Below are 21042 nucleotides of genomic sequence, written 5' to 3' on the forward strand. Positions count from 1 at the left end.
CTTACTGCCCCGACGACAAGTGATGACGTATGGGTGTTGTCCCGTTCGGCAGACGGTGGAGACGAGCCCAGGAAAACTATTAGTAAATTAGTCAATTACTCTCGAAAACGAGGGTAATGAGAAATAAGAATGAGAAGCAAGACTCAGTGACACGCCTTTTTTTGTTTATAGTTAATAATACTAATGGAGGAAGTTCGGCGCTGGCTAGCTTAGCAGGCTAACGAGGAAGGCTAATTATGTTCGTCGCTCACAGCTCTCTCCGAGCAGGAAGCGTATTTTTGTTGTGTTGTGGAGCCAGGTAACTCTTGCTTCATGTGTTTAAAAATCGAATCTACTGTGGAGATTGTTCAGGAGCGACAGTAGTAGTTACTTAGCATGATAGTTTGCCACAGTCTTGGGAAGAATGAGTAGAAAACACAAGCAATTTAAAGGAGCCGAAGTCAGCTGCTGCGTGAAATACTTCCTGTTCGGATTCAATATTATATTCTGGGTAAGTAATCGGAGTATTTGACACATTTATCATCACTTGTCAATGTATGTTTTCCATATATTTCATTGTTTAACTTAAACAGCCTAATTTAGCAACGTTAGCATAACGTTTAGCGGCATTGTTGTTGACAAACCGCACCAACACTCCCTGAAATGGTGTATAAAGGTCTTAAAGGAATTTTGTTTATAATGTATACGTGGTTTCTTTTGGTAGAATACGTAGTTTGTTTACCTATCCTATTGTTTATGTCAATTGTGTTGGTTACGGTACTATATTACCCATGAATCTTTGCGCAGTGAGGAAGCCGGAAGAGTGTGCACGCGGACGAAGATTGAGGGTTCGTTTGCTGAAGTAACGCCAATAAAGAAGTTCCTATACTTTGCTGCACGCTGCTGTTCCTGTCTCATTTTAAAGGACAAAAATAATAACAATAATTATGTATGCCTTATTGCCATAACTTTAACTTTTGTATGAATCAAACCCTACTTCCAGGCTTATCTTGGAATAATAAATGGCTGGTTGTGTTATTACCGTAATGCCACTCAGTGTTGGCACAAGGGAGGTCCCGAGCCACAATTTTTTGGACTTCCGATCGGACTGCCGATTGGATACCTATCCTTTTTTTTCCCCCCAACGGTCATACTAAGCTTTGTAACATGAATGAAGCATGATTTTGTGGAATTGAATATAGTCATGAAAATAGCTTTTCAAAGCATTAACAATAATGCAACCAAAGCTTTGCTGAAATTACTTATTTATTACATATAATGTTGTTTGCCATAGTAATATATTGACGAGCGGTTAGAGTGGCACTTCCCATACTAGCTTCCTGCATCATGACACAGCAGTCCGGATGCAGTGAGGGGTAACTACCACTGTAGAGCCTAACATCCAATGTCCACCGTGAAGCTAACTTCACCAGAGTGCACCGCGGACGTGTCTGCATGGTAATGTTTGATTCGTGCGATCTCTTAGCAGAAGCCGACATTGTACGCTCTTAAACAATACAGCGGATCGGCCGGCGATCCCGATCCTGAAGATCGGATCGGCATATCCCTAGTTGGCACCATTGGACATGGCACAAGTTCCATCTGTTTTATGCAGTCCTCTGTCCATGTCCCATTTACAACCAAAGTTCTTCTGTTCACCCTCTCCCCCCCCACCGTCTACATGGGCCCCAGTGCGACTGGCGCGGTAGTACAATATCTGTGGGTGACGGGATGGCGTGTCTGCATGACCCACGGGGTCTTCCCACACACACATACATGCCTGGCTAGAGCCTGGCCCTCTTCCTTTCACGCACCCCTTTTACTCGCACCACCAATACAGAGCCTGGCCTCTGTGGGACGGCATTGTTTCTCGCACTTCCACACCCATAAATGCACAAAGAGTGATGCTGAGAACAATGACAGAGGGGTGGGGGGGTAGAGCAGTGCCCGGTCGTCTTCTCACATATATTCTGCTTGTGTCAGGCTCCTCAGCCACATATGGTCCACATGCAAATGACTTTCTTTCCCCATCCTTTCTTCACTCCCTTCTTGTAAATAAGCACTGCCCTTCCAAGTGTCCTCCATACTTGTGTGGTATACTGTATGTACTTCACGCTGTCATCTCCTTTAAAAAAACAAAAAAAAAAAACAAGTCTGCTTTAATTCAATTGAGCTGAGTAATGAAGTGGGAAGCATTGAGTCATAGAGCTAATGTGTTGTGCCTGACTCCTGTTGCCTTCTTGTTTTGACACTCTGGCCGAGCTAAAGGTTGTGTTTCTGCGCTCTCGGTTCATTCAGCAAGTCTTGACTTGCTTAGTTCTTTTCGTTAAGAAACAGCAGAAGATGCTCTCTCGTGTAGGTGCTGTGCGACTGGGCTTGTCAGACATGCCCGTGCTTTGTTGAATGGCGAGAGATGCGCTTCATTCTCTTCAAATCAACCCATTTGTCTTGATTTGTATTGTCTTGTCAGCCTTAAAAAATACTGCCTAAAATGAAACCAAATGCCAAAGTGTAGCACGTATATTGTGAGAGAAACAGACAAATAAAAATCCTTTCTACTTGCATTCTTCCAGTGCCTGTGCATGCTTGGTTCTGACAGCCAGGCATTCTCGCCTAGGAACAAAACGTGTTCTGTCGTCCCTCGGAATAGACACATTTCTCACATCCACATAATTAATCACATTTTCTGCCTGAGCTACTGAAATGTTTGGAAGCGCTGCGTGCTGTAATTAAGAGCTTGTTAAGCTCTAACCAGGTTGCTGAGTTGCTTGGATGGAGGCTGTGTGTTATTAGCCAGCTATAACTCTCGCTGTACACTCCTATTTGGCACCAAAATGCTTATTGTGTGATGTGTGAATGGATGTATTTGAGGCCTTAATGGGATTCTTTTGCTGAAGCCATTTTCTGCAGTGAGTATTGGAGTGGGTTTTGATTAGAATTTTGTGTTCCTCTAATAAGTATTACTTGTTTTAGAAAGACAATTTGTCTACAAGAAGGTTGGAAACATGCAGATTTGTGTGGATTATACTGAAACGCTGTACTGTCTAAAGGTCGCTGGATTCCCCAATTCTGTTTACTCAACCAAAGGTGACTTTTGCTGAGATTTGTCATCTGTGCTAGGGCTGGGCGATATGGACCAAAACTCATATTACGCTATGTATATATATTTGGTATACATCACATATTGCAATTCACAATTCCACATATGACAGAGTGAGAAAAAGTTTTTGACAAACACACAATTCTAAAATAAATGGTGAATAGTTGTTGTAATATCTTTTAATTTAGAAAATTAGACAGAGAACAACTCTGAACTCGCTCCGGCTCTTTGTGATTATAGCCTGAGACTTGACTATGTAGTGATAGTTTTGGCTAAGTGCCACTTAATCACTTTTCATAGTAATTCATCAGTCAGAGTGACACATTGATTTGGCAGTTTCAGCTCTAATAAATACATTCTGAGGAGGCGATCGCCATGTTTTATTGACCATGTCATCAGTTGCTGTTGTCCCGTCATCACAGATGAAAGGTTCCACACAGCAAGCCACATTAGAGTTGTCAGGATGGGTCAATGGAAAGGCGGCCCTATGTGTGTTGTGTGTCTAGGTTGATGCTGTAGTTAGTGGTAGTTAAGAGTATTGGCTGGCTAAACAAGGAAGGCATCTACTTTTAGCGTTATCATCATATAATTCACATAGAGGTCCGGTTGCACATCTGAATCCATTTGATTTACCATTAGAGCTAGGGCTATCCGATCCGAAATTGATATCGGGCTAATATTACCAAATAAGGAGTATCGGGTTATATTGGCACTCCGATTCAAGCCGTCGATTGCAGACTCCGCCCCAGAACATCTATTCAGCGGCAGCAGCATAGAGCCCACTTGAACACAACAACAATGTGTGAGCTCATGTCCTTAAACATGCCATGCACAGGTTTCTTGTGTTGGCACCAAATCAAGAAAGTTTAATAGGACCAAACATATTGCACATTTGAACCAAGAAATCATTTGCTCCACGGTGAACCACGCCTCTCGCCCAGAGTCAGCTGGGATTGGCTCCCGAGTGAGGGCAAGTGGCATAGAAAATGAATGAATGAGTTACCAGCAAAGCCAGTGAACCTGCATTATGAGGATTTTACAATAACTCATAAAAGCACTTTGTTGAATGAAAGGTGATTGGATAGTGGATTCTAATAGACAAACAAAAAAAAGTGTATTAAGTGTGCAAAGTTGTAAGACCAATAAATCCTCGTCTTATCCATAGACTATTACCGCATGTGTATGACAATCCTGTTGAAAATGTAAGCCTTTATAATTATAATTGTCTTGGGAAATATATAAACACTGGTTTTGTAAATCAAAACAATTTGCTTGGCAGCTGCATATTAGTATTGTTTTTTGTTTTTTTTACCATTGTTTTGATTGCCGTCACATTACAAGGGGGGGTGTGTGTGTGTTGGGATTTCAAGAAGAATTCAGGCTCTTTAAGCATTTTACAACAAGGTACTTCAGTTCCCTTTGAATGTAGTCATACAGACGAAGTTCACTTCAATCAAGAACCAATTGTTTACCTGAGGGAATGTTTGTTTTTTGTGGTCTCAAAAAAAGAAAAGACTGAAGGCAAACACGGCAGGTTGTCAGATGTACAAGGGAAGTTTGAAAAGACTTCTGTAATAACAAAATATTATACGTTCCAGCTTGCGGTGAGGCTTAGGAAACTTCAGGAAATGTCTGCAGTTGCTGATGTTTGGTTGAACGCATACAGGAGGTCCTTGGACTAGGAACGAGTTCTCTTATATTGAAATTAACATCTTAATCACTCACAATGTACACAGAACACTGAAGGGCATATTAAACAAAGTCATAAAAAGTCTCAATAATGAGACCACTACACTACCTAGTTATCACTGTCCATTGCACAGGACTCGATTATTTAACATGTTTAATTGGTACCATTCTCATCCTTGATGATGGTCACTGCATTTAAGCAAAAGTGAACTAAAATGACCTTCCTCAGTGTAGCAACTACGTATCACTCAGCCCACATTTTCTTCCACCTACATATGTATCCTAGTTCTCTTTTTCTTGCACAGTATTAGTAATTTATTGTAATGCCAACGCAACCATGAAAGTTTATGACACGCAAAGTCATAACACGAGGACCGCCTATATTTACTCTGTTAAACTCTGTGTTGAACACATTTTCTGAATAATTATGAATAGCAAGATGCAGAAATAAGACCAACTCAATTCATGCTTGCCTTCAGGGTGCCTCAAACTGTTCAAAAGGAATTAATGTATACAATTTAGCAGGACTTGTCATAATATTACTGACCTCGTAGCAAATACATCATTTGGCTCTGTGTTAATAATTAAAAAAACAGTAATACATCCAGTCTGAATCACAAGAATATATCAACCTTGGCTAACAGTCTGAGATACAGCAGCGCCAATAATTGGTAATATTGTCTAACTATGACATTCAACTCATACTGCACGCAAACATGATTGCTGTGGGCTGCTGGTTGGAAAATATTGGTGACTGTCCATTAGTTTTATATATATGTCATTCATCAGTTCGCTTTTAACCCTGACATTTTGCAGAAAGTTTTCATTAGACCCATGCACATTTCCAAAAGACACTTAATCAACATTCTATTAACTGTATTTAACCTCAACTAAAGATAGACACACTCCAGCAGCTACAGGTAGACGCACTCCAGCAGCTGCAGGACATGAAATGTGATTCATACATACACTTGCACTTTCCTTACAAATGCTGTAAACCAGGGGTTTAATTTTTTATTGGGCTGTGGTTCATTCTAAAAATAAAAAGGACTAATAATAGGGCTGTCAAAAATGCCTTAACAGGGATAACTTGTGTATTTAAAATTTTAGTTTTTTGTAATTTTCTATACCGCTTGGCCTCAATAGGGTCACAGCCAAGCCGGGTCCTATCCCAGCGGAATGCTGCAAAATATAAATTATTAAATTATTATTTTTTTGTCGCCACAGAGTCACACAATCTGACACTTTTACTCTGACCTGATCGCATCACAGCAGTGTAGTTCCAACACCATATACTCGTACACAGGTCTGCTGTTCATCATTCTCACCCCACGACCCGACTGGGTTCTGACAAATTATATACAGTCATGCCTTGTTTATTGCGCTTAATTGGTCTCAGGCCCAGCGATATGCGATAAGTGAATTTCCACAAACTAGGATTCAATATCAATACATTTAATATTTTTTTTAGTTGGAGCAAAAATAACGGGCAAAAACCTTACCACTTCCACACAGAATGGGAGGAGAACCTGTTTTCACTGTGTCATGACAGACTCTGCATCCATAGCTGATGGAATGGAAGGTAATGTAACATGACTAACGCCTCAACTCTAAATACTACATATGAATTAATAGACTATAGTCAACCAAGAAACAGCAATCATATACTTGTTATTAAATAATTTTTGCAAAAATGTGATCGAGTGAGGGGGCAATTTTCAAACCATCATGTAGAATGGAATGACTGTACTTTTGTTTGTATTGTATTAATTAGCTATAATTTTTGGAAGTAAGGATGGTAGACTTTTGTCTTCAGTGTTTGTTCATCTTCAAAAGAAAAAGTGAAGTACCACTTTGTAGCAGCAATAACACAGCACAATTCCAGATATCGATCATTTTCATTGTCAGATGTTGATTGTTATCTCTTTTTTTCTTCAAAAGCTCGGAGTTTCACAGGGTTTGACCAGAAAGAGTCATACATTTCTTTCTTTTTTTTTCCCTGCATACATCCCTAACAGGGACAGGAAATTAATGCTGGGAACATTTTCCCAAATCCTCAGGATATCACATCCCCAACCTTTTAAGTTGCCCTGAGCAATGAATTCAACCTGCAAATGCAATGATTAAGTCTGTCCACAGGACATCCTGTCAGAATTCAGTTCACTATTAAAGGCTCGGGAAACCTGTTTTACAGGTTGAGAAGGTTTTGCTATATGAGATTCAGGTCCACATCATGATGTGCCGTCTTTTGCATAGACTATTGTCTATGTATGGAATTGCTTAATAAGTGTTATGTATGTTGATAGGGAATTGTAAGCATACGTGTTAGTGTTGCATTGTTGGATGCTCTATCTCACACAGGCCTCGCTTCTTTGTGTTTTACAGTTAATGGGAGCAGCATTCCTTGCCATAGGCCTGTGGGCATGGGCGGAGAAGGTAAGTCTCAACACATGCACACAGACATACAGTGCTCAGTAGCATAGCTTGGATTCTTCCAATATATATATATATACACTATATATATATTTTTTTACCAGGAAAAAGTCAGATCACACTTTGGATAACTAAGGTGGATGCGGGGTATGAACTGTTCTGTTCACATTACCAACCGTTTAATTTTATCACTGCATATGCACTTTTGATTACAATTTGAAGACCAGATGAAAAATTGCAAGTATTTTCATTTTGCACTGTTGGATCTTAATGATGTTCTAAGTAGAGCTTCAAAATGCAGAACGAAGAAATGGGAGTGAGACAAAAATGTTTTGAGTAAGCAATTTATTCAACCATTAAAGTGAAGTCGGCTCATCATACGTTTAAGACCGCAGCCTTTAAAAGCCCAAATCTTGGCAAAAATGTGGATTCAACATAATTTTCCGTCAGGTAATGCACTTCACACGCAGTTCACACTGTTGTGATCCCTTGATGGCAAAGACGATAAATTGTTCAGCTGCATAAGGAAGGCCTCTCACAGGCCTTGTCTCCTTCAACGCACAATGAAAGGTAGAACAAAGTTTTATTCACTGATAAGAAAAGAACGCAATCTTCCAAAATCACTGGCATGACAAGGAAATCACACTTCAGGTTGTGCAGGGGCGTCAAACGACAGCTGGTTAAAGTGTAAATTCTTGCAATATTTCAACTGGTCTTGAAGTTTTCATCAGCAGTGTACTGCAACAAAAGTATTAAAAAGCCTAAGGAGTTGTTGTGCCTCTGTTTTTACCGGGTCATTGCCGTGTAAACGTACCTTAAGTGAGTCATTTTTCCGTGTGTTACAACTATGTGTGCATTTGTAACCGTATTTTATCATCAAAGCGCTCCTTGTCATTAACCTCTCGTTATCAATGGACCAGTGAAAACATTTAAAACTTCTTCCCAGTCCTTGTTAACAGTAAATTTGTTCATTAATTATCTGGAAATGATTCCGCCCGGTCCCCAGAATAGTGCATTTGTGTGGTAGCACGTTCTGATTAGTATCGTGTGGTCATGAACTCTGTGCAAATTGGTCTGCACCTGCGTCCTTTGTGGAACAACGTGAATAATTTAAATGGATTAGCCTGAATGATGAATAGCAGGTACTGGATTGGCATAATGGTTAGTTGGGTCTCGGGGACTAAAATAATTATTTTCATCCCTGCTTCATTTAACCATCCGGTTTGCATTTGTTATTTCTCCATGCTCACTAGGTGTGTCCCGATACAACCTTTTCACTTCCTATCCCCCTTTAAGCATCTGGGGTATAGTTATATCCACAATATAGTGGTGACTGGGCATAATAAAAGGAGGTAGGAGGTACTCAATGAGGCGTTTAAACCCGACTTTACTCACCACAGACAGAGGCCGGTCGTCTTTTCCATTATAGCTAATGATGCTGCTTCAAATGCGCAATGAGTTTGGTCGCGTTAATCTTCCCTGGTGCTGTTCCACCATGGGAAAGTGTTGCACTCAGCAGGAACTTCTTTCGAAAAATGCACACGGCCGAAGTGAATACTACTCTATGTTTGACATACGTGAGCTCTATTCTGGTCGCTGCTGGATATCCGTCTAGAATCGACTGCTTGTATCGGAGTGCCAATAGCAGAGATGTTAGATGCGGGCTAATATAACGTGATGTCATTTCTTTTGCACATGTGTAGTACATGTGTACATGTGTAGTGCCTCGCCTCCAGACCAAAGGCTGTTCCAGCAAGTACATTGTATTGTATGTATTCAGAACCTTCTTGTTTTAGTCAGAATTAGTCATGCTTTTTATTCAAACAGAAGATCAGACATCAGACCTGCAAACATGCATGCATGTTGTGCAACTCTCAAGTACACAGTTTGTGGTATTTCAGTTTCATTGTTCAGTCTCTGGGCGGCACGGCGGTCGAGTGGTTAGCGCGCAGACCTCACAGCTAGGAGACCAGGGTTCAATTCCACCCTCGGCCATCTCTGTTTGGAGTTTACATGTTCTCCTCGTGCATGCTCCCACACCCCAAAAACATGCTAGGTTAATTATATAACATTATATAACTCCAAATTGTCCATAGGTATGAATGTGTGTGTGAATGGTTGTTTGTCTATATGTGCCCTGTGATTGGCTGGCGACCAGTCCAGGGTGTACCCCGCCTCTCGCCCGAAGACAGCTGGGATAGGCTCCAGCACCCCCGCGACCGTCGTGAGGAAAAGCGGTAGAAAATGAATGAATGGTCAGTCTCCATGACGTACAGTTCTCCGATTTCGATCACATTTCGATGAACCCCAATGAAGAGCCATTAAAGTGAAAAAGCAGTCATGTTGATGTTAATTACTAACAACACAGAGCATTCTCTGAAAATATGTATGCTTTTTTTAAGCCTTTTTACAAAATTAAAAAGTTATATACTTCAACATTTTGGGTGACAACACTCACTTTCAGTAGAAAGATAAGATATTGGGGGCTCATTGTATGCCTTAAATTGACAAGGTTTAGGCCTCTTAGCACCCTGTCTAGAATCGGGTTGACTACAGTAGCCGACTTGTCAGCGGCAACAGTCACATGGCTGGTTTGACAGCACTGAAATAAGGAAAACCCATTATTTCTATGACACGTCCATACAGAGTGTGTATACTGTCAAATGCGGGACCACAAAAATTTGGTATACGTTGTGACAGTCCACAAACCATTTCAAATTGTATTGCACATGTACTATAAAAAAGGACAGGGTCTGGATGTTGATGTTATTTTATAAAAGTCACAATAACCTGGCATCCTTACATTAAAAAGTAGACATTTTATCAGGCTTGTAAAGACTACATTTACTTTAAGACAGTGAGAGGAAAACATGGTGGGCAGGATGTGCAGAGAGGAAGGACGCCGTTTGTGAATGTTGGCAGGAAGCTGTGAACTGTGCTTCTTACAAATGTGACTTGTTCCACAGCTTTGGGAAATCTGGATAGAAATATGTCAAGTTAAAATAATAAAAAAAAAACGGTTTGATTTGTAAAGCTACAAACATTGACGATGTTTTTGTAATAAAAGTGACGTTTTTTTGGAGCTTAGATGAAAGCCCAGTCGGTCTCGTGGCTGTGTCATAAGTTCATAAGTATTAACTATTTCTCTTTGACATCGCACTTGTCTCATTTGGCAGAAATAGTCAGAATTTTTACAGTTTTTTTTTTTTTTACCTCTTTTGTCTTCTTCTCCCTCAGGGTGTGCTGTCCAATCTGTCATCCATCACAGATCTTGGAGGTTTTGACCCGGTTTGGCTCTTCATTGTCGTCGGAGGGGTTATGTTCATCCTGGGCTTTGCTGGCTGCATCGGCGCACTCAGAGAGAACACGGTCCTGCTAAAATTTGTAAGCCGCCTTGTGACCTTCAAAGACCCCCCCCCCACACACACACACATGCACACACATCATTCTAACCACCCGAGACCTCTTTAGAAGAGCAGTTCACGGCCAGAGCTTCACACAGAGGCTGTCGCAGTCACAGGTGTTCCGATGACTCACCCGAGCTGAATTGATGGTTGGCGCTGTGCAGAAACGTGACGTCTCGCGTGTAAACATCAAAGAAATGTTGACTCGAGCTCGCCAACCTTTTTTCCCCGTTCCTTTTGTTGTGAAAAAACGGAATTGTTTGGAGACCCGAATCAATGACAACTACATTTCTGGAGATTTATTTTAGTTCCATGGACAGCTGACAGAGACAAACTTGCTAGCTACGATTTTGAGCAGCTATTACCTCCAGCCGATTTCCATTAGCAGCAGTAAGTCAGGCGTCAGAGAGAGGAGCTAATAGGGTTTTGCTACATTAATCATTAGCCTGTCTCCTTCTACGTCTACTGTAAAGGGATGATTTAATGGCCCGTCTGGGACTGCGGTTTTTGCCAAGCAAATTGAGACTAAGCCTTGAATTAGACCATATTACCAATTGTGTGACTTAAAAATGTATCACAGTGAAGTGACACGTTTGGTGTTGTGTGCTGACCCTTGCATATGTGACCTTTTCAGTTCTCTGTCTTCCTGGGTTTGATCTTCTTCCTGGAGCTCACCGCGGGAATCCTTGCCTTCGTTTTTAAGGATTGGATCAAAGACCAACTCAACTTCTTCATCAACAACAATATCAAGGCTTACCGTGATGACATCGACTTGCAGAACCTCATTGACTTTGCCCAGGAATATGTGAGTCTTGTTTCTGCCGCCTGCAGCATTGTGTTCTGCATTCCTGCCCTCCTCAAGCCTTGTTTGCAGGCAGATGTTCTGGGCAGAGTGGACAAGTCTGCTATAAATGTCACGATTAATATAATTGAGTTTATCCAATTATATGAGTGGGGCGGTTGAGATAATTGGTTCCCATGTGTAAACAATGGGCTTCGTTACTACATAAAGCCGATTAGATTCTCTTGTTGTCTCGCTATCTGTGGCCGCTGTCTTGCCACAGTCAGGCGCATGCCCACGCAAGATGAATGAGGCCGCCTTTGCAGAGCCTTTTCAAGACCAGATCAAACAGAATCCATGTCTGCTGGTTGTTCGCTAATTGCCAGTTACACTGCTGCCTGTTATTGCCTTCTCAGTGGTTGTGTTGCGGCGCTCACAGGCCCGACGACTGGAACTTGAACATGTACTTCAACTGCACCGACCAGAACCCCAGCAGGGAGCGCTGTGGTGTCCCTTTCTCCTGCTGTGTCAAAGACCCTGCGGTGAGGCACCATAAATGTAATACAGTGGACCTCCGGTGTCAAACGTAATATGGCCAAGAAATGCAATGATGAGTTCAAATGATTTAAGTCAGTGTTTGCTAACGTTTATCGTGCCAAGGCACATATTTGAGCAAAATGTCATGCTTACCACCAAACCAAAACGTTATAGTGATACCAACAGGTGGATACACAGGCTAATTATGTACTTTGTGCCATCTCTTTCAAGCAAATCTAATTATTCTGCCTGTGACTATACAATGGAACGCTGCATATTCACAGTTCAGCATTTGCATTTGCAGATCTGCAGATTTTTGGTCAAAAATAAATATTGTAAATAATTTTTTGTCCCCCAAAATAGGCTGTTTTTTCACAGAAAATGCTCTCATTCACAGTTGGTAATAATGTATAATTATGTACTAATTCAGACAAAGTGTACAGCATGCACAGCATGCCCGCAATTTTGTGTTTTTGCTTCACAGATCATGTATTTTTGTCAAGCGCGGAGATTTTGCAGTCGTTGAATGCGCTGTAAATTGTGTGCTGTGCGATGCAAACGTTTGTTTGCCGACGCAAGCGCAAGCTGTGACAGTCAATATCACTGATATTAACGTGCCGCGAGGTCAACACAAGCATCACTATTAGCGATATTGTAAGTCGTTACTGGAATTATAACAGTAAATCGGTGAAACGCCGCTAGCGCTAGCCGCATGGCTAGGTTGTAAAGGCTACACCACGCCTCTGATCATCATACATATGTTTAGTGCTTAAATCAGAATTGTGTCACGAATGAACAATAGAGACAAGGTTTTTGAACTGAATGTAACAATTACAACAGTCACTTTTATCGCACATTTTTATGCTCATATCCATTACTTGCTGTTTTTGTTTTCGCTATTTGCGGGTGGTCTAGAAGCGTAACTCTTTCACACTCCTGATGATCTCTCCTAACACGCAGTGGTAGGAAATCACTTGTTTGACATGACAGCTGGATTTCTTTTATTTACAGGAGGACGTCATCAACACACAGTGTGGTTATGATGTCCGACGTAAAGGGGTAGGTATTGTCACACATACAATCGCCCGATTTTGATCAATATCGCATTTTGAAGCAGCTTATCAATCCTGACTAATTTGAGGCAGAATAGAGTGTACTTAAAAGACCCCTACAATGAACGCAAACATTTTCCTTCACTCGGACGCGGGTCACCGGAGACCCCTTCTGGAGCCAGACCTGGAAGGCTGGGCCTACACCCATGGAGCTCAGCCAGGCATAGCTTGAAGAGGCTACATGCCCCCCCCCCGCGATCAGAACTCCTCAGGGCATATTCCTCGATGTTCCAGTCTATATTTGATTTTAGGTATTTTACTTTACTTTTTAAATATGCTACTATGTTAAGTTGATTGATGCGACCGGAGCAGTCTAGGGCGAAGTGGCAATCAGCTTAATTTCTGCTGAGCTTTAAATGCCTAATCTTCCCAGTCATCTCGATGCAGCGCATGTTAAAAATTCAATGAAGAAATGTCCAAAAACATCAGTGGAGCATCACAGCAGAACTTGAATCTATTGGGTTAATTACCCAGGCTCCTCTGCACGCTTCCTGCCTTAATAACAGATTGTTCCTCTAGCAGGTATAATTAGCCTCCCGTTATAGCCTAGGGAGCAGCCTTACTCCACTCTGTAATTGGCAATCGGCTGGGTTATGCCAGTGCGCTCTCCTCCGTGTGTGTGTGTGTGTGCGTGGGTGTGGCAGTTACGACTGACTGCACTGCAGTCCGACAGATTGCTTGTTGCTAGGCACACTGCAGCACGGAGAACCGCTGGCCACAGAGTAGGTATGAATTCATTTTCCTCGCGTATGTTTACGCCCCTGCCACTAATATTTTGCCAGAGCTATCAGCAATGTGCAGCTTGTTTATGGAGAAAGACGAGGAAGCCCACAGCGCGGCCAGGGCAGAGAGCGAAATAGCTCCTAAGAAAGTTAACCACCTGAACAACTTAGTGCTTCCTGCCTTGGTAATTGGCTGCAGAGTAGCACTATTCATGCTAGCATCAGGAGGTTCATGTGAACAAAATGTCTCCTGATTTGACTCGTTTTTAGCATCAACAAAGACTATCGCGGCCTGACATTGCACTTTTTACGTGGCATTTTTCAATTACCGAGCACATCATCGGTCATAGTGTACAACAGCACTTCTGTAGGAGTATCTGTCTGGAGCAGGAAACAGACTGTGCCTCTCTGGTTTGTTCAGGCCTGACCGTGCCCTCTGAGAAACACTCCCACATGTTCTCATGGAGAGAGTGACTCAACCATCACTCACACTTTCCTCTGCAAAGCAGGAGTCAAACGCTTTTTTTTTTTGCCATGTTTGTTTTGTGGTCCCTTTAGTCACAAGTCAGAGTTCAGCAGGTCACTGTCCTGTCAGAGTGGATCACATAATGTGCCTTTTTGTTTTTACTTTGAAAAGGTCCTGGATCGACAAAATCATACATACATACATACACACATCTACACCAAAGGCTGCGTGGGACAGTTTGAAAAGTGGCTGCAGGACAACCTGATCATTGTCGCTGGCATCTTTGTTGGTATTGCACTTTTACAGGTATGGTCGCCTTGTATGGGGGTTATATTTACTTGAATACATTTACCAGATGAGACCTGTGCCACATTAGGAGCACTGATTTTGTGTTGTTACTGCCACCTTGTGGCAAGAACCCCACCGTCAAAACACATTTTCTGCAGCACAGCAGAAGTCATAACACATTTTTTTTTTAAATATCACCATTCTTAATACTCTTAATTTCTTGTGTGGCTTCCTCTTCAGATATTTGGCATCTGCCTTGCTCAAAACCTGGTCAGCGACATCAAAGCAGTCAAAGCCAACTGGTGACCGTGAAGATGGAGACCAGTACTCCAGTACTTCAAGGTGCCCCTCCTGTCTTGTGCTGAGGACAGACAGCAGCAACATGTCCTCTGAGCTGAGTAGAACATCCACAAACAAACTCCATGTACTTCCTCGTTTTTAGCAAACCAGTGAGATTTGCAAAAAATATTTGCAAGTCTTTCATTTTTCACCTAACTGGGATTTGAAGCTGCAGCACACTGCAATCTCTCTTTTTTATTTTTACTCAGTTTCATCAGATTTTTTTTGACATCTTCTCGGATAAGTGCGTTTATGTCAAGTTGTTGCACAAGGACACCTGTCAGCTGGGAGATTAGAAGCCACAGGAAGCGACAAAAACAAAAAAAGATAAAAAAAAAGAACCCTTCCTTTTAGGTCAAGCGTTACATTGTCAATTCTCGCCGCTCAGCGAGGGGCCCCGGCGCCAGACGCACGCATCCCTCTTGTTTGTCATCTTCTCCATGATGACCTCTTCTAACCCCTGAACATGGGCCGGTCCCGTATGACACTTCAAATATTTTCAGGAGATTTAAAGCCGGAGTCAAACTGTAAAAAGTGCCATTAATTTCCAGTGATTGTCCTTCTGTCTGCAACAAGCCTTTAGTACCTCAGGACCTGGTCGGAACTGCACCGTCTCTGCCTTTTTTAAAAACCTTTCTCTTTCCGTCCACATCCAGTGAATTGGAATGGACATACTCAATGAGGAAAAACATCCACTTCAGTTCAGAACTGGTATGATTGGATCGTCTATGGTTAGCCACCATAGACTTTTTATTTCTTAGAGCATTCCTCAGGCACATGGAATTGCTTGTTTGGGGCCTTTTACAGTCGTCTTACGCTTAAATTCTTTTTTTTCTTTTACACACAGATATATGTACGTTTAAATGTATAGTATACAGATTTTTAAATTCCTGTGTTTATTGTTTTGAGCAAGCCGCAACAGATTTGCTCTGTTAGTTTGACCAAATAATATCAGTCGGCCCACAAGCAAAGGTTCTCGACTTTTTGAAAGCTAACTTTAGTATTTCTAGATAGCCTTAATGTGAATTTACCGCCTCTTTTATGCCTGTTTACACAAGACGGCGAACATAGCTGTAACATCGCATTTATCCTCCACGCAGTCGTGTTTAAAATAGCTTAGTAATGAAAGGTTCCATTTGAACAGTCTCTGTATAATATGAATGCTGCTTGAACTTGAATTAGATTATTACGATATAGTACAGCAACGGGCTCACTTCATGGCATTTTAACATGTTCTTGGCCTTAGGTTGTTGAATTATTCAGATTGTTTGCACCTCGCCATTTTTTTTAACGGACATCATGCCTCGTCTCGCCTTGTCTGAAGCCGCTCATTTAATTTGAGGAGCGGCATCGTGTCCCCTTGTCAGTCACGCCACGTGGCTTCTCATCATGGCGGGATGTTTGCATCCGCTTGGAAGCCATGCAGCACACCGGTGGGATGCGTTTAACTAGACTAAGCCAAACACATGAAGGACGAGCCGTGTTAATATTTTGGGAACAGCACAGCAACACTTTTTCTGTGAAATATGTAAAGATCTTCACTCTGTAGCGCCATGTGATCTCTAGCGGTGGGTACATGTCACATGTCGCGCTCGCCCACACATCGTTGTTTGGAAGCCTGTCATTCTGACGTTTTTGGTTTTTTTTTTATAGGCTTTGTTTGAAAACACACAGAATGTTATTTGACTTTAAATTCTCACAGCCTCGCTCGGCTGATGCATCTCTACGGCGCAGCGCCACAATTATCTCGGCAGTTTTCCAGTCCCCTCCCGAGCTCCACCGTTGTCCCGGTGTCTACTATTGGTAGTGGACCACTACCAGTGGTCACCTCCGCTTGTTGCTTTGCTTGTTCTCCATCAGCGCATCGGATAATTTTAAACACGCACAGGGGCAAATGTGATAAACGAGGAACGACTGTACCACAAATCCCTTACCCTTCCACCAAGTCATGTTTTGTGCCAGATTTTGAGGGGTCTACGAAGCAGATCGAGGCCATGGCGTCATATTTGTCTGCAGGATGGATAATATGCTATAATATTAGATAGATAGATAGATACAAGCACAGGTGTGTGTTCCTGCTGGGCATCACTGCCTGACGCACCTCCGACGTTGCGGGTGGTCATCAGCCAGGAGCCACCCTTCACTGATGTTTCGCTCCTTTAACCCCGCAACATCTCAAGGTGGTGGAGCAGCGGCAGGGAGACAGCTGGCTGTAGGATCCTTCTCTAATTTTCTGTCCATCTGTTATTGCACTTGAGTCTGAGAGGACTATGCATGGCAAGGGGGTCGGTCCATTTCCTTGAGTCCGGCGTAAAGCCTCACCACATACCAAACCCATCATCCTGCTAGGCTCCTTTGCTTCCCCCGTGTTTGCTCCGGAGCCAGAGCCAAAAAGTGCCCTGCTATGCTTCTCCCGCGAGATCTTCGAGTGCCTGCCTTAGCTTGGGTCCATTGAGCGGAGGTCCCAGATAAACCTCGATACCCAACTTCTACAGGGAATATATGGAACGGACCAGACGACAATGTCTGGCCGGAGGGAGCTTCTAATGTTGTTGGGCACTTGATGCTGTCCATCTTATTCTGCCTTTGTATGCCTTTTAACATGGGGGGAAGAAATAAGTCTTTTTTTTTAAAAAAGGCCTTCATCATGAACCAGCTTGATAATTTCCCCGCTTTCCCTGTGAGCATTGCAGCCATTCCCACGGAGCAGCCTTATGCATCCCATGAATGTATAAGTGTGAATCAGCATGGACCTGGCGCTCACATCACAAGTTTGCTTTATGCAGAGCAGTGCACAACACAAATGAGGAATGTGAATAGAAAGGTGTCTTCTGTGGGTTTTTTTTTTCTTCTTCTTTAGTTTTATGAGCATAAAGCAATTCAACATTCCGTTCTTTTTTGTTTCCAGGCATGTGGGCTGACCCATATTTTATATTTTTATAAAAGAAGCCATCCCTCCCACGCTTTAAAATCTCTTCAGGCCGTTCTGTAGTTAGAAACAGGAGCATCATTATCAAGACACGTTTTATCTCACTGGTGGTCAACCGCGGCTGCATTCAAACCAGTGAGATTGTTAACAGTACTGCATTTGTTCAGGTCGCAAACGCTGCATCAGCAATCAAATGTAAGCTGTCTGGATTTTGATCTTCCCACAATGCTTTTTTTTTCCCTTTTAACAGAGATGGATATCTGATCATTTATCCTTTTGCCTCGCAGAAACCACTATGAATATTGTAAACACAGCTCGGGTTAGATGGCCTGTCAGTGAGTAGAAAACCTGTGGGACGTGGTCTGTTACACTGTACATTGTGTTGAAATGTGCTTCTTTCATATATTAAAGGATTTATATCATAACAACTGTCTTTTTTTTTTTAGTTACCTGATTTTACTTTTTGGCACACAATGTTAGATAAGCCTCACATGGGTGAATGGTTGTTTATTATGTAGATAAACAACCATTCACACATACACACACATTAACACCTATGGACAATTTAGGAAAGGGGTGTCCATGTATATTTTTGTATTATTATTTTTTTTATTACTACAACTTTTACAATGTGGCGCCGGCCAATATTAAACAGATGTAACCCGCAAATGGCCCCCGGGCTGCACTTTGGGCACCTCTGCTCCAGTGTCTCCAATTAACCTAGCATGCATATTATTGTAATGTGGCAGGAAAATTCGTCCATACATTGATTTGTACAGCAGATTTCTACTCCGAACGATATATATACTGATGTAACATTGTCTAAAAGGAAACCAATTCGTATAAAGAACTGAATTTAATGCTGTCTATGGATATATGTGTGTTTTTACCGCTATTAATGATAAAGTATGGGTCATAGATGTTGAGTGGAGCGCACAGATGACGTCATGTAAAGGCGACTGTTGTGGTTGCCAAGGGTTACAGTGTGGTTGGCACACGTGGAGTTGAATAAACTGAACAAACGCCTCCTCTGCCAGGTTTTTGTCCTTTAAAGAGTGACTTTAGACTATCTATACCTCGGACGACATACTCGATTCAGTCTGCCTGTGTTGTCATCGCCACTCTACACTGGATTTAAACTGAGTGCTGGACATTGAACGTTCAACTTTATGCCATTCAAACAAAACAAGATGGCAGGTATGTTGGATTGTAATGTGATGATGCGAAATATGTTCATTTTGCCTCGGAATTACTGCATACATGCAAATTAGTGGTGTGGCGTGGAAACCAATTCAGGCTGCTGGGGCCTTACTGAAAATTATGACACTCGATGTTCTTTCTTCTTTTCTGGTTTTCGTTTAGTTAAGCTCCAGCCACCTTAAAAGTGTCTATCCGCTAATTTATTTGACTGGCACGCTGTGTGTCTTGAGGTTTCCCATTATTGGAATATACTTGAACTCATCACATGACACCCCCAGTCAGCCAATAGAGGGAGGCAAATAGTGACAGCCACTTCACAGGCTTTGGAAACCAGAGAAAAAGAGAAATAAGACCGAGTGGGCAGGCAGGCAGGCGAAGTGTGATGTGAGCTTGCTATTTGGTGGCCCGGGATCTTGAACTCGGCTGCTTTTTAGAAGTTGTGATCAAAGAAAAAGTATTCTGATGAATCCATTAAAATGCTCTTTCACTTTTTGCCTCCAAAGCAATAGCAATCTGAGCCCCAACGGGTTGCCTACAATATGTCTGACAGTGGAATAAGAAACCATTAGAGCAGTGATTTTCAACCACTGTGCCGCAGTACACTAGTGTACCTTGAGGAATTATCCAATATCACTTTTTATAATTAACATTTATTAATCATTATTTGGGGGCGGCACGGTGCGCTAGTGTTTAGCGCGCAGACCTCACAGCTAGGAGACCAGGGTTCAATTCCACTATGGAGTTTGCATGTTTTCCCCGTGCATATGTGGAATTACGGAATTATTCCAATAAGTGAAAGAACAATTCAGGGAAGTCGGTATCACGTGATGTTGGTGTTTATGGGCATGCCCCATTGACTATTCTGGTTAATTATAGCGACGCATGTAGACAAGAGATTGGAATATTCCTTTCCATGGATACCATTGTTTCCAGAAAAGTCATTCGGAAAGAGAAAAACTCCTCATGTAAACATGGCTACTGTGAAGTGTCCGTGGTGTAAAGACTGGCAGAGCAATGTGGCAACACCTAGCTCGTTCCTCCTATAGACTTAGTGATGTTTTCCAATGTAAAAAAAACATGCCGTGGCTCAAAAAAAAAATGTAAAAAAAATTAATGTTGCTGTTTCTGTCTTAAGTCAGTGATAGCAAAGCATCATTTGCAACCCCGAGATATGCTTGATAATTTATAAATTTGGTGGCGTACCTGTGAACATAAAGCATGCAGTTTTATAGCTGCAAGGACAGCAGCTTCAATTTAGATTGCTTCTGTTTGATTTGATTTGAGGAGATTATCTCTTTGGATATTATCTTTACAATAAATTTTCCTTGGCCTGTTTTGTTTTTGTTTTTTTCTTTGTGTGTGGAGTCTGAGAAAACAGTAGGCGGTGTGCACGTCCATCATTCCAAATCACATTATTCAATCATGTTTAATGGCTGCAGTATGATATCAATGTTGCTCCATTTCCTTTCTAAGGAGAACGCGTTCACCAGATTGTTATCATTTATGTGCCAGGCCTTTTCTTTTTTCCTTTTATTTTGGTCTGGTGCGTCTGTTTACAGCTTTGTTACTGTTGTGCTCCCCCCAGCCAATCCATTACTATAATATTTTAATAAACATTTGTCCCTCAGTTATCGTCTTTTTTCAGAAATGAATAAATGATCACTGTTTTGTGGTAGATTATGGTCCATTATTGGTCAAAACATATTGAAATACAAGTGAAGTGGTTACATTTTTTGGCTTTAACAGAAGCTTGCTAGCTTGCTATAATATTTTAATAAACATTTGTCCCTCAGTTATCATCTTTTTTTCAGAAATGAATAAATGATCACTGTTTTGTGGTAGATTATGGTCCATTATTAGTCAAAACATATTGAAATACAAGTGAAGTGGTTACATTTTTTGGCTTTGACAGAAGCTTGCTAGCTTGCTAGCTTGCCATAATATTTTAATATACCATTTGTCCCTCAGTTATCATCTTTTTTCAGAAATGAATAAATGATCACTGTTTTGTGGTAGATTATGGTCCATTATTAGTCAAAACATATTGAAATACAAGTGAAGTG

General features: G+C 41.7%; 1 protein-coding gene across 1 annotated transcript; it reads left to right on the forward strand.

The window, feature by feature from the left end:
• The first annotated feature begins 14 nt into the window (after positions 1-14).
• Positions 15-18207, forward strand: tspan17 (tetraspanin 17). Its single transcript, XM_058063029.2, has 9 exons — positions 15-298; positions 393-490; positions 7154-7204; positions 10439-10585; positions 11240-11410; positions 11803-11928; positions 12935-12982; positions 14395-14529; positions 14752-18207. The coding sequence occupies exons 2-9, from the start codon at positions 404-406 to the stop codon at positions 14815-14817; spliced, it is 831 nt and encodes a 276-aa protein (XP_057919012.1). The 5' UTR covers positions 15-298; positions 393-403; the 3' UTR covers positions 14818-18207.
• Positions 18208-21042: the final 2835 nt, after the last annotated feature.

This window comes from Doryrhamphus excisus, linkage group LG22, assembly GCF_037039965.1.
Source record: "Doryrhamphus excisus strain RoL-2023G ecotype Guam linkage group LG22, RoL_Dexc_Guam_v1.1, whole genome shotgun sequence".
Lineage (NCBI taxonomy): Eukaryota > Metazoa > Chordata > Actinopteri > Syngnathiformes > Syngnathidae > Doryrhamphus > Doryrhamphus excisus.

Excerpts from the sequence above, each read along its gene's own strand:
- tspan17 (XM_058063029.2), top strand. The coding sequence starts at position 404 with ATGAGTAGAAAACACAAGCAATTTAAAGGAGCCGAAGTCAGCTGCTGC. Across the intron at positions 7,205-10,438 it reads TGTGGGCATGGGCGGAGAAG|GGTGTGCTGTCCAATCTGTC; the intron begins GTAAGTCTCAAC and ends CTTCTCCCTCAG. Across the intron at positions 11,411-11,802 it reads TTGACTTTGCCCAGGAATAT|TGGTTGTGTTGCGGCGCTCA; the intron begins GTGAGTCTTGTT and ends TTGCCTTCTCAG.